The 11326-nt window shown below is 42.4% G+C and overlaps 1 protein-coding gene across 1 annotated transcript; it reads right to left on the bottom strand.

The window, feature by feature from the left end:
• Nucleotides 1–788: 788 nt before the first annotated feature.
• Nucleotides 789–10229, bottom strand: LOC119647120 (flocculation protein FLO11-like). Its single transcript, XM_038047906.1, has 6 exons — nucleotides 10173–10229; nucleotides 9627–9716; nucleotides 9439–9552; nucleotides 8836–8984; nucleotides 1069–3853; nucleotides 789–1022 (listed from the first exon to the last, which is right to left on the bottom strand). The coding sequence occupies exons 1-6, from the start codon at nucleotides 10227–10229 to the stop codon at nucleotides 789–791; spliced, it is 3429 nt and encodes a 1142-aa protein (XP_037903834.1).
• Between the last annotated feature and the right edge of the window lie 1097 nt (nucleotides 10230–11326).

The raw sequence follows: 11326 nt of genomic DNA, 5'->3' as shown, positions 1-11326 counted from the left end.
TTCTTAGATTTTGTAGTTTTCCCGGCTCTAATCTTTATGGTCTCTCATTAGTCTTTATGGCCATACTTAAAGATCTCTGAGCGAGTTATGTCACGAAGCTTGCAACGCTTCATTCTAAGAACGCCCTTTTAGAAAAGTAATCTATGGCTTCCGAAATGAAAAGCATGACAACAATTCAAATGCCCTAAGTGACGTACCCTGTTTTTGCCACCAATATAAGTGGATTAAAAGGATTCTATCACTTGTTAGAGACCACCTTAACTCATTAAAGAGGCCAGTATTATGTTGAAATATATAAACTGCAGCTTTTGTCCTTGTAGGTTTAGGTCGACTTCCGTTTCAGAAGTAAGGTTGGGCATCATGTATGTTTTGAAAACTGTCAAATTGATAAATCGGGGGTGACTACTGGGTAAGGATTTGTTTTGCTTGAAGGATTTACTGTCAAAAGGACGTTTTTATCTAAGGTAATATTTTACTTAATAAGCAAAGCTTTAGAAAAAAGTAAGGCCGGAATAATGCGACCAGATGCCCTTAGTTCCGGTCTGGGAAGAAGGTATAAAGAGAAGGAAGCATGATGATGCTGATTTGACGTCTTTAGTACAGATTAGAAAAATACTCACTTTTAAAACAATCATTGCAGTTGAATTTCGGTGCAAAGTGGACCAGCAACTTTAGCGGTTTGCTTATGCGGATTGACAGAGTTTCCACGCTTTTGTCACCGGTGAAATCTAAGGATGAATTGTTACAAGGTTTTGCAGTCGCGACGGTGGTTGCAGATTCAGTAGTGGTTAGCCTAGTAGTGGCAATTTCGGTGGTAAGTTCGTTCTCGGCAATTCCAGCAGTTGAGTATTCAGAAGTAGTAAATTCATTTGTGGTAGATTCAGGGGTTGCAAATTTAACGGTGGAAGGTTCAGCGGTGGGCGATTCAGTGGCGGTGGAGTCAATGGTGTCCGAGTCAGTAGTCGAAGGTTCAACGTTGAGAGCAGTACTTGAATCATACACTGTAGATGATTCAGGCCCCACTTCAGTAGTGAACTTTTCATTGTCATTAATTGTGGTACCATAGACTTTAGCTGAGGTAAATTCTGTGGTTGATGCATATTCCACGCTAGTTGATGTAGTGTTATCTTCTGCTTCGGCTGGAGTTGTGCTTCCGCCTATTTGAGGAACCTCAGTGTCTGTCGGCAATGACTCCGTCGAAGAAGTTTCCATTGGATATGTTGTAGATTCCGTAGTTATTTCTGGATGTTGTGAGGGCGTTAACGTCGTTTCCAGCGTTATTGTGGACGCTGGGGTAGTTTCCCCTGAGGATTCCCCTTTGCTATCAGTTGAAGACGAATATTCCGTTTCTGGGGTTGTGTTCTCGTCTGTTTCCGGGAATGTATTACTGGATGAAGTTTCGGTAGATAAGCTCTCCGTTGGGTATGTAGTAGATTTCGGGGGTAGTTCGGAGGATGCTGAAGGAGGTAACGTTGTCTCCGAAGTTTCTTCGAATGTTGGAGTAATTTCCGTCGATGACTGTTCACGTTCCGTTGATGACTGATAAGTGCTATGAGTTGAAGACGGATATTCGCTGGCCGGAGTTGTGGTCTCCTCCATATGAGAAGGTATATTTTCTGATGTTTCAGTGGACGGACTTTGCACCGGATACGTGGTAGATTCCGTGGCTATTTCTGTTGGTTGTGATGGGAGTAACGTCGTTTCTAAAGTATCTTCAAATATTGGGGTAGTTTCTTCGACAGGAGTAGTAGATTCGCTAATATGGGGAAGCATAGTTTCTGAGGATAAAGTTTCTGTTGATGAACTGTTCTCCGGATATATGGTATCTTCTGAGGATTCTGTTGACTTCAATGTCGTTGCTACAGTACTTTCAAATATTGGTGTAGTTTCCACTGACGGCTGTCGAGCTTCCGTTGATGATTGATAGGTGCTATACGTTGAAGAAGGATACTCTCCGGCTGGAGTAGTGTCCTTGCCAATTTGAGGAAGTATTGTTTCCGTCGATGAAGTTTCCATTGATGAACTGTCCACCGGATACATTGTGGATTCCGTGGGTTGTGGCGAAGATTTCGAAACCTTCAAAGTTGTTTCCGAAGTTGCTTCGAACATTGGGCTGGTTTCCATTGTAGGTTCCTGAGTTCCTGTTGATGGTTGATGGATGTCAATAGTTGAAGAACGATACTCGTCGTCTGGGGTTGAGGTTTCGTCTATTTCAGGTATAGTTTCCGTCGGTAAGGTTACCGTTGATGAACTGTCTGTTGATTGTGGGGTAGATTCTGCGAAGTGGTCAGGAGATTGCGATGGACTGAATGTTGTTGTTTCCAAAGTTTCGTTGAACACGGGAGTAGTTTCTGAGGAAGAATGCTCGTTGGCTATTGTTGTGGATTCACTTGTTTGAGGTAGTGTGGTAAATTTCGTTGCTTCTTGCGTTGATGAATTCTCTATGGGATTGGTTGTCGATTCAACAGGCAGCTCCGTCGATTCTGAGGAGAGGATTGTTGTCTCCCCAGTCTCTTTGAATATTGGGGTAGTTTCCATTTCGGGTTCCTGGGTTTCTGCCGAGGGTTGAGGTGTGCTATAAGTTGCAGCAGAATATTCGTCCGGTGAAATTGTAGTTTCATTCATTTGGGGAAGCGTAGCGTCTGTTGACGAAGTTTTGGTAGACGAATCTCCCATTGAATATGTAGTCGCTTCTGTAGGAACTTCTGAAGATCCTGGTGAGGATAATGTTGCTTCTGATGGTTCTTCGAAAATTGTTGCACTTTCTGTCGATGACCGGTGAGGTGTATAATCCTGAGTTGTTGAAGCCTCTGTCGATTCTGGAGGCAACGTTGAAGGAGGCGTTGTTGATGAATCTTGGTGAACGTTCGTAGTTGCATCTGTTGTCTCGATAGTTTCTGGCTCTTCTTCACTGCTTTCTTCACTTTCAATTGAATCAGATTCCGAAGTTGACGGTTTTTCGCTGCTGTCCTCTGATGACTCGGAATCGGCAAATGTTGGATTTTGAGGGGAGTCATCTGACCAACCTGTTGATGTTGTGGTTTTATTCGATATTTGGAAAGGAGCATCCGATGATAAAGGTAAATCTTCTTCGCTGTCAGGTTCTGGAGTTGCCGGCATTTTTGATGTTGTTTCTGCAATAGTAACAGTTGTTCGGGACATTTCATCTGAAGTGGTTGTTTCTAGGTCTTTTGCAGTTTCTGTTGAATCGGTCTGAAGTGGGAGCTCAGTCGTTGTGGAAAAGAGTAAAGAATCGGTTGTTTCAGTTTCTGTGGTTTTTGAGTCTGATGTGGTTTGTGTTTCTGTAGTAGTGGCTGGGAATATTGCATTAGTAGTTGTCCAGTCTGAATATTCTCCAATTTCACTTGATTCTGTTTCTGACGGAATGTTAATCGTGGAGAAAGGAAGGTAAGTAGTAGGTTCAGTTACGCTAACTTCTGTTGTTTTCGAATTCAATATAGTTTGAGTTTCAGTTGTAGTTTCAGGAATTCCACGAGTACTGATAGTGGAGTCTTCGTCAACACTTGGGTAGTATGGACTGGACGTTATATAGTAGGCATCCTTCTCTTTGATTGTTGTAGTAGGTTCCGGTGTTGTGGTTGTCTCTTGTTCCTTCCTTTCAGTAGTTGGAACAGCTACCGGTGTTGTGGGATTTTCCCTTTCGTATGTTACGGTTGTCGCCTGTGGAAAATCTGTATATTCAATGGATTCGTTATTCTCTTCAGTTGTATTATTTTTATGGGTTCGAATATATTCTTCAATGAGGTCTTCTATTGTAATATATTCGCATTTGACTTGGTTCCTGTTACAACATTTCTCCTTTTCGATGTCGTATAAAGTTCCAGCGGGGCATCTATAGGGATGGAAGAAAGAAAACTATTTAGAATTTTCGCACGAAGTAGTTTAGAGCTAGAGGCTAGGAGTGCATGATCGGGCTCACTCAGATTATTTTAGTTTTAAGGTGAATTTGATTAAGGCTAACCATAGGGTAATTAAGCAGTAAATGATTCTTCTGTGTTAACAGCCACGCACCTTAAAGGTAGCAGCAATGGATGGCATTTTTAAAAATTTTAGCTGAACTACGAATAAATCGAGGATTATCCTGAACTGTTTTGAATACGAGAGCATGCGTATGATCTCTTTGAAAAACAGAAAAAAAAAAATTGATGCGCAGGGTTAGGTGGCTGGGGAAAGGAATGACCGTTTTCTTTGAATGGATAACGTATTATGTATGATGGCAGCGACTATACTACCTTCACCGTTGAGCAGTTGTTAACCAACCATTGAGGGCAATGAGGATCTATGGTAATTATGAAATCTTCTTAGGAATTTTAGCAGTTCTGACCACTACGTTGAAAGTTGGCGTTCGGAAGGTTTCGTTAGGGGCTCCGATAGCTTTCTATAATATTTTTTTGGTTTAAGGCTTAACTTTTCTATTTCCTCTTCTTCTATGATTGCATACTTTGTCGTGACTAGGGAGATTAGTAAGGAAAATTGTTCGGTTAACCAAAGGAAAAAGTTAAACTGAGCGGTGATCATACCCCAAGCCGAAGAAAAGTTGGATGATGACAACAGTTAAGATGTGCCCGCCAATGAATAACTTCAAGCATCAGGCAACCACCTTTGTTTTGGATAAAATGGCTCTGTCGAGATTGACTTACTTTCCCCAGCAAGAGGCCATGGCAGTCTATCGTAAAATAGTAAATAACTAAATATAAAAGCAAAAAATAAAATCAAATCTCGATCATAGCAATCCAACCTCCAGACTATCAATTTAATCGGATCCAGTTCTTAACGGGCTAGTCGAAGCAGGGCACTTCTATCAGCACTCCTGAATCTGGACTCCAGTCGGAGCCACCTGCTGAAACCAAAGGCTTATTACCGGTAAGCGGTTGGTTCCAGGCAAACCGACTTTGGGAAAACTGCAATTACCAGCAGCAGTACCATCTGCTGAGGCCAAAATCTTATCACCGGTAAGCGCTCGCCCCTGGGGCATCTGCAGCTAAAGACAAACCGGAGCACCACCGGCTCTCTAATGATCCTAATTTGCGAACCCATAAGACAGCAAAAAGGGCTCGGCCGGCAATAACATCCAAAATTAATGAGGTCGAAGGATGTCGTCGGTACCACGACACTAATCGGTCAGGTTATGAGATGTGAAGCTCTTATGCAACAAAGAAGGAGGAAAGCTTTCCTTACTATCGGCGTTTTTGAACCTATTAAGAAGATATGGGGAGGGGGGGGGGGGGCAGACAGGCAGTCTGCAACTATACAATTCAGAGTGGGCAAAATAGAAGCTTAAACTTCCGACGTCATGGTGAATTGAACACTAAGGGAAGTGCTAAGGAAGTGCCCATTTTTTTGCATGGTGTTTTCAAGAGTCCATGAGGCTATCTTGGTCAACGATCTATGTGACGGTGGCGGTCAAATTAGCTACAAAAGGTTAACAAGCTAAATAAAGGCATATTAACGCCTACTACATCTACTGGGGAAGTTCTAATATCAACATGAGAGGATCCAGATTATCAGAACATCTCGTAGGAACCGGATTGCAGACTCTCAACTTAGGTGTGAAGTCATCGATATCACGGTGGTATCCTCTTGTCGGGGAGTGGCGAGTATTGAATGCTATCATGCTTTCAGATTATAGAAGCATTGATTTCAAAATGGGCATGAATCAATGTTCAAGAATCCCATTTCGGAATCCGCGGAAGACAGGCTGCGCGACGTACAAATTAGGTCTGATCGGCAGAGTTACTATCCTTGGGAGGGTGGTGGGCGGAGGAGCGGGGCGCTTCAGATCCATTGCCAGGATGTAGAAGATATTCCAGATAATGTTGAAAGTATACGATAAGCTTTCGAAGAGAGCTGTTCGCTCAGCATTCTAAAGAAGGATGTAACACTCCCATGGAACTCGGATTTGGCAAAAAGCTCTGAAATTGGAAGTGGTTGCAATTGATACAAGGAGGCCCAGAAAGCTTTGAAGAAGGACATCAAATAGGCAAATCGTTATTAAGGAGACTTGATACACACAAAGTTGAGTAATCTAGGTTTACGGAGCGGGAGGTATACGGAAAGCGATGAAGAAATGAAAAACCATGGTTTTGAACTGTATACATTTCTAGGCGACCGCTTCACTGCAGGCAAGCTAGCAAGGCAGACAGGACTCCATGGGCTTTCTGTAAAAATTGAGAATATCATATCTGATAGGAGATATATCTTAGCGGTATTCATGGGCATCCAAAATGCCTTCAGCTGAGTCCCATTCGCATGTGATTGATCTGGTTGATAATGGATACAAAGGTCTTTACTCTAGCATTAGCGGATGGCCTAGCCACAATAAATATCAGCGATTTGGCGGACACAGACGGTTGCCGCTGGTTCAATTGAATTCACAGTTGGTGCCTCTGTTAGAGACTCCTACTCAACGCTAGGAAGGCTGAACTAGTCTTTTCCTTAGGGTTGTTAGGAAAGGCAGCTACACTATATCTACAGTATCAGGGATGGGATTCCAGCTGCAGAAATTCCTGGCTTAGTGCTTGCCAATTTGCAATAGAGAGGACATACTCTGCCATAATTATGGAAAAAGAAAAATAGACGAAAAATTGCCAACTCTTTTGGTGTCTCAGAGTTAAAAATCTTAACCGGATGGGTTAGACGCAATTATGTAACTGGTGGGTCTTCTCGAAAAAATGACATATTCATCATTTTATTAACATCATGTCTGGTACCATTCGAATCTACATAGGAAGACCGCAGCAAGCCAATTAGGGTCAGTTACTTTTGAAACTTGGCCGACTGAACACATTTCTGATGTGGGTGTCAGGGCATTCCAATATCACAGGTAATGGGACACCTGACAGATTGGCTCACCAAGGATCAAGCTCCACAACGTTGGGACCATTTCGTCTCAGACCATTCCCTGTCAAGCCTGCTTTGAACGGTGAAGCTGTAAGTGTTCATGCAACCAAATGGAGAAAGTTGAATCCTTGCCGGAAGGCCTGCTCCAACCTGTCAAATGTTGAAATAATGAAGGCAAGTCGGTAGCTGTGATCGGAGTGTACTTTCCTCTCGTGGATTAGTGGGAGTTCAATACATTATGAATTTTTAAAAAACTTTGCAGTTTCCCGATTTCCAGGAGATCATAGACCTCAGGAAGAAGAATTAAGAACTTCTTGCAGTCTAGAACGTGTCGGAGTCGAAGTTAAGAGCAGCAATGTTACTAGGTACTTGGAGGGCAATCGACTGGGGTGCTACGAGCTTCAGAGCAGATATTTTTCCTCTTCATGATTCGCGCGGAGCCTTATTTTCTTTGGGGATTACGCTTTGAATTTTTTTGGATATCAATCTAGTCTTTCCTGTTGGGCGACAATAAAACGTTCCGACTTTCTGGGAATTGATCCACGCAACATGTAGGTTGAATCTGGATTTGAAGAGGTTCTGGAACCAATTTGATTGTGTCCAAGACTTTCCAAGGGTCATGGTATCTGTTTGAGTGATTGGAAGAAGGTCAATAAATGTCTGAAGCTCTTTTTCACCCAAACCTACGATTCCGATAATCCCCAAACCTTGGACTAGTTTTTGCTGTTAACTCCAAGTTAAATTATGCGTCTCTCAGCTTAACGTATGTCAGACCCATCGTAAACCGAGTTAAATCTACTCCTGAAGGATTTCTTTGGCTGATGTCACCTCCGCAGGTAGGGCTAGGTTGAGGATTCCCGAATGGTTGTGGTGCCATTTTTGAATACATGTTTATTGAGGGGGGGGGGGGAGGGGAACACGCGACTTTTTGAAATCTAATGGATTACTTGAACGCACAATTCGGGCACTTCCAAAATTTGAAGTCTAATGGACTTATTTCCTGTCGTTTACTTCGGAAATACCGCAGGAATCCATTTCAGGATCAGCCCTTTACAGTACAATACCAAGCAATGGTGTGCCTCTTGAAGATTTCAGTCAGGGTAAGCATAGATTGAGGATGTGATACATCGTGAGTCTGTTCTCTGGTTTCTTGTTTTCCACGGTTCCTGGGCGGCCCTATGCATTAGTTACGTGAAATACTGAAGTGTCCAAAAGTGCCTCCTTGTCACATTCCCTAGCCACGCTAGAGTGCGAGATACTTCAGTTGAGCTTCGCGGTCAATTTTGGCAATTTTTAAGTTTTTGGTCAATCTCTCCCCTCATAGTCAACTTCGACCAACTAGGATAGCCCTTTGAACATTGCCTATTCTAATAAGTCCAATTGATACCAAATCGTTAAAAGACAAGGGCTATAGTGGTAAGCTGCTGCAAATGGTGACCAAGCCAGGATTGACGGCCATGAAAGTTTAGTAGTATGTTTCCTGGGACTGGCATCTACTTCCCTAAGCGAATTTCTAATTTGCGCTTGTATTATCAGCAATTGGGCCGTCTCAAAGGAGCAATTGCCAAGAAGCGGCCAACTATAGTCAATAGGAGAGTGTTGGGTTAGGACAACAACAAGCAACATGTATCGTTCGTAATAGTCCAGAAGTTCCAGGAGCATGGTTGGGAGGTTCTTATATGCACATCCAACTTTTAGTCTGGACCCCCATTTCTGTCTGTGGCGAACGATATGTTACTGAAAAATTTGGCTTGTGAAAAACAACTGCCAATTGGGTCGAGGACTTCTATGAGAAGGCCCTGGCCCTGGTAGTTCTACGTACAATACTAGACCAAGCTGACTTGGAATCTGCTCCAGAAACTCGTTTGTAAATCATACAGTTGCAAAGGACCTAAAGTGAAAGTACCTTAATGGGGTCGTGCATAATTTTAGGAACTTTGCCACTTAACAGAAAATAATATATGTAGTACTCACCTATACCTCGTTTGATAGAACTTCCCATATGTCTTCGCACTGCATGTATAGTACAAAGAGCAATCTGTTGGCGATCTGAAACGTCCTGGACGCTTGCAGGGTGGGAACGTTTCCTCATCGTAATCATCAAAATAGTCGTCTGGATTGATCTAGAACCGGATCAAACGTGAATGGAGTATCATAGGCTCCTTTAAGAAAAGCAATTTTGTATGATAGGAACTATACCTCTGTGGGGATACATTTGTGGGTGCAAGAGCATCGTTGTGTGTTTGGGCTGTACACCGTGTTCTTTGGACATTGCAGCAGCTTCCTCACAAGCTTTTTTCCATTTGACTCACAGAGGTAGAAAATTGAACAGTTGGAAGCTACAGGGAAGCGACCTTTGAGAAGTGAAATAAACTTGCGTAACCATTTCCAAATGTATTCAGGAGTGGTTGAAACATTCCCTTACCATTGGTTTTGCAATCAGGCAACTTATCTTCAAGTTTCTTTTCCGTTTTCTTGCGATTCACTGGGTATGCACAGTGGCTAATCGTAGAGTTAAAAATCTTTATATTATTTGATTAAGCAGATAAATATTCTGAATTTATATAAAACAATTACTTGATCCTCCGGGCATTTGATGAAAACAACTGAACGTGGTTTGCATATGTAGTAGTATTGCTTGTATTTCGGGTGAGCTTTTACTCCTCGGAAATTGTTGGTACATCTTCTGGTCTGAAAGGGTGTATCAGGATTAAGGTAAAGCTGTGATATTTCTGAGGAATTAGATATTATTAAAGGATACTTACTAAATCTGTGAAAACGACCGAACCACCACAGGGTATTTTCCGGCACCGACTCGTTGATTGCTCATAGTACATGCCATCAGGGCAGGCTCCCTGCGAATCATTTCAAAAATTTAATAATATTGTAATATTTTGGATTGCATATATAAAAAACTTTTTATTATCCTTAGTAAGACCACATGAATATTTGACCCATACGTCTAGGGCGTAAATACAACTATTTACAAATAAGTTTGACGTAATAGAAACAGATTCAAAGCTTGAAGAAGCGTCTTGCCTGCTAACGTGGTGGTGATCTATTTTTAGTGGAAACTGCGTAGATCTTGGTATCTTGGTATTCATTGTAATTCCGATATCATTCGCAAAGCCAACGGTTCTTACGCTGTTAGGAAAGTGTAGCTCCAACACTACATCGCATAAAATTAACCACAGTAATGAACTTAGGTCAGAACCCTGTGGCACCCCGCAGGTTTTCGGAAATAATTTCAGTCCATCGTCCGAGCCGCAATACAATCTTCTACCAAGGACAAATTCAGCAACAGTACGTACATTGTATTTTGGAGCCTGTAACATATTTTGGTTAGGTCCTCTACGATTTTCGTCCATTTTGCAATGTTGAACGCATTTTTACATCGAGAGCCACCACCGCGCAGCATTAGCCATCTTGTATTGTAGTCCTAGTCCGAGGGGAGTCACCACTCTGATTGCTTCGACGGTTAATATCGCTTTACGAAATCCATATTGCTCGTCAGAAAGGTCTCGTTCCTTATTCGCAATAGCGAGCAGTTTGTTGTATATTACTCGTTCAAATATAATAGTTTGCCACTGGTATTGAACAAACACATCGGTCTATATGAGGAGGGGCCACCCAATTGTTTATCTGGGTTTGGAGTATCAGCTTTTGCCGAATCAACTGCTCAGGGAATTCTCCTTCTCTAAGGTATGCCGTGAAAACTTGGGCAGCATACCTGGTGCTGTTCTGGCTGCCACTTTCAGGGTGGTATTTGGGATTCCAGTTTTCGCAAGTATCACATTCAAGCGCGAGAATGTCTCCAGCAGTATTTTTTCTTTTACATAGGTTTCTTTGCTTCTCCATTCTTCTGCTCATGCGCTAAAGTCACTCGCTATTAGTTTGGGATTGTAGCGACTTGCATCGAAGGATAGTTTCTCCACGTAAATTCCTCTAATGTAAGGGTCTATATTGCGTAATAGTTGTAGATAATTATACCTCCTATCTTGGTATGTGTAAATTAGTCCTCTGGATGGATGTTTTTTCGAATCGACTTCCACAGCTCCATATCGGTGCCTGCTGCTTTTGTCTGCTATTCATACTCCGCTATGTAGATTTTCGTATTGTTCGTACACAATAGCTACATAAATTGACATTGATTTTCAACACCCGCTGGGAGAGTATCTCCTGCGCTACTCGACAAATGGATTTGGATATATTTGCAAAAACTTCATCATCATCATCATCAACGGGGCAACAACCGGTATCCTGTCTAGGCCTGCCTTAATTAGGAACTCCAGACATCCTGGTTTTGGGGTGAATTCCACCGATTCGAACTTCCTAAAAATTGTCTGGCGTCCTGACCTACGCCATCGCTCCATCTCAGGCAGGGTCTGCCTCGTCTTCTTTTCCCACCATAGGTATTGCCATTATAAACTTTCCCACCTGGATCATCTTCATCGGATTAAGTGAT

This window comes from Hermetia illucens, chromosome 1 (assembly GCF_905115235.1).
Source record: "Hermetia illucens chromosome 1, iHerIll2.2.curated.20191125, whole genome shotgun sequence".
NCBI lineage: Eukaryota > Metazoa > Arthropoda > Insecta > Diptera > Stratiomyidae > Hermetia > Hermetia illucens.
The sequence above is the reverse complement of the archived record's forward strand: the minus strand, read 5'-3'. Positions and strand labels throughout refer to the sequence as shown.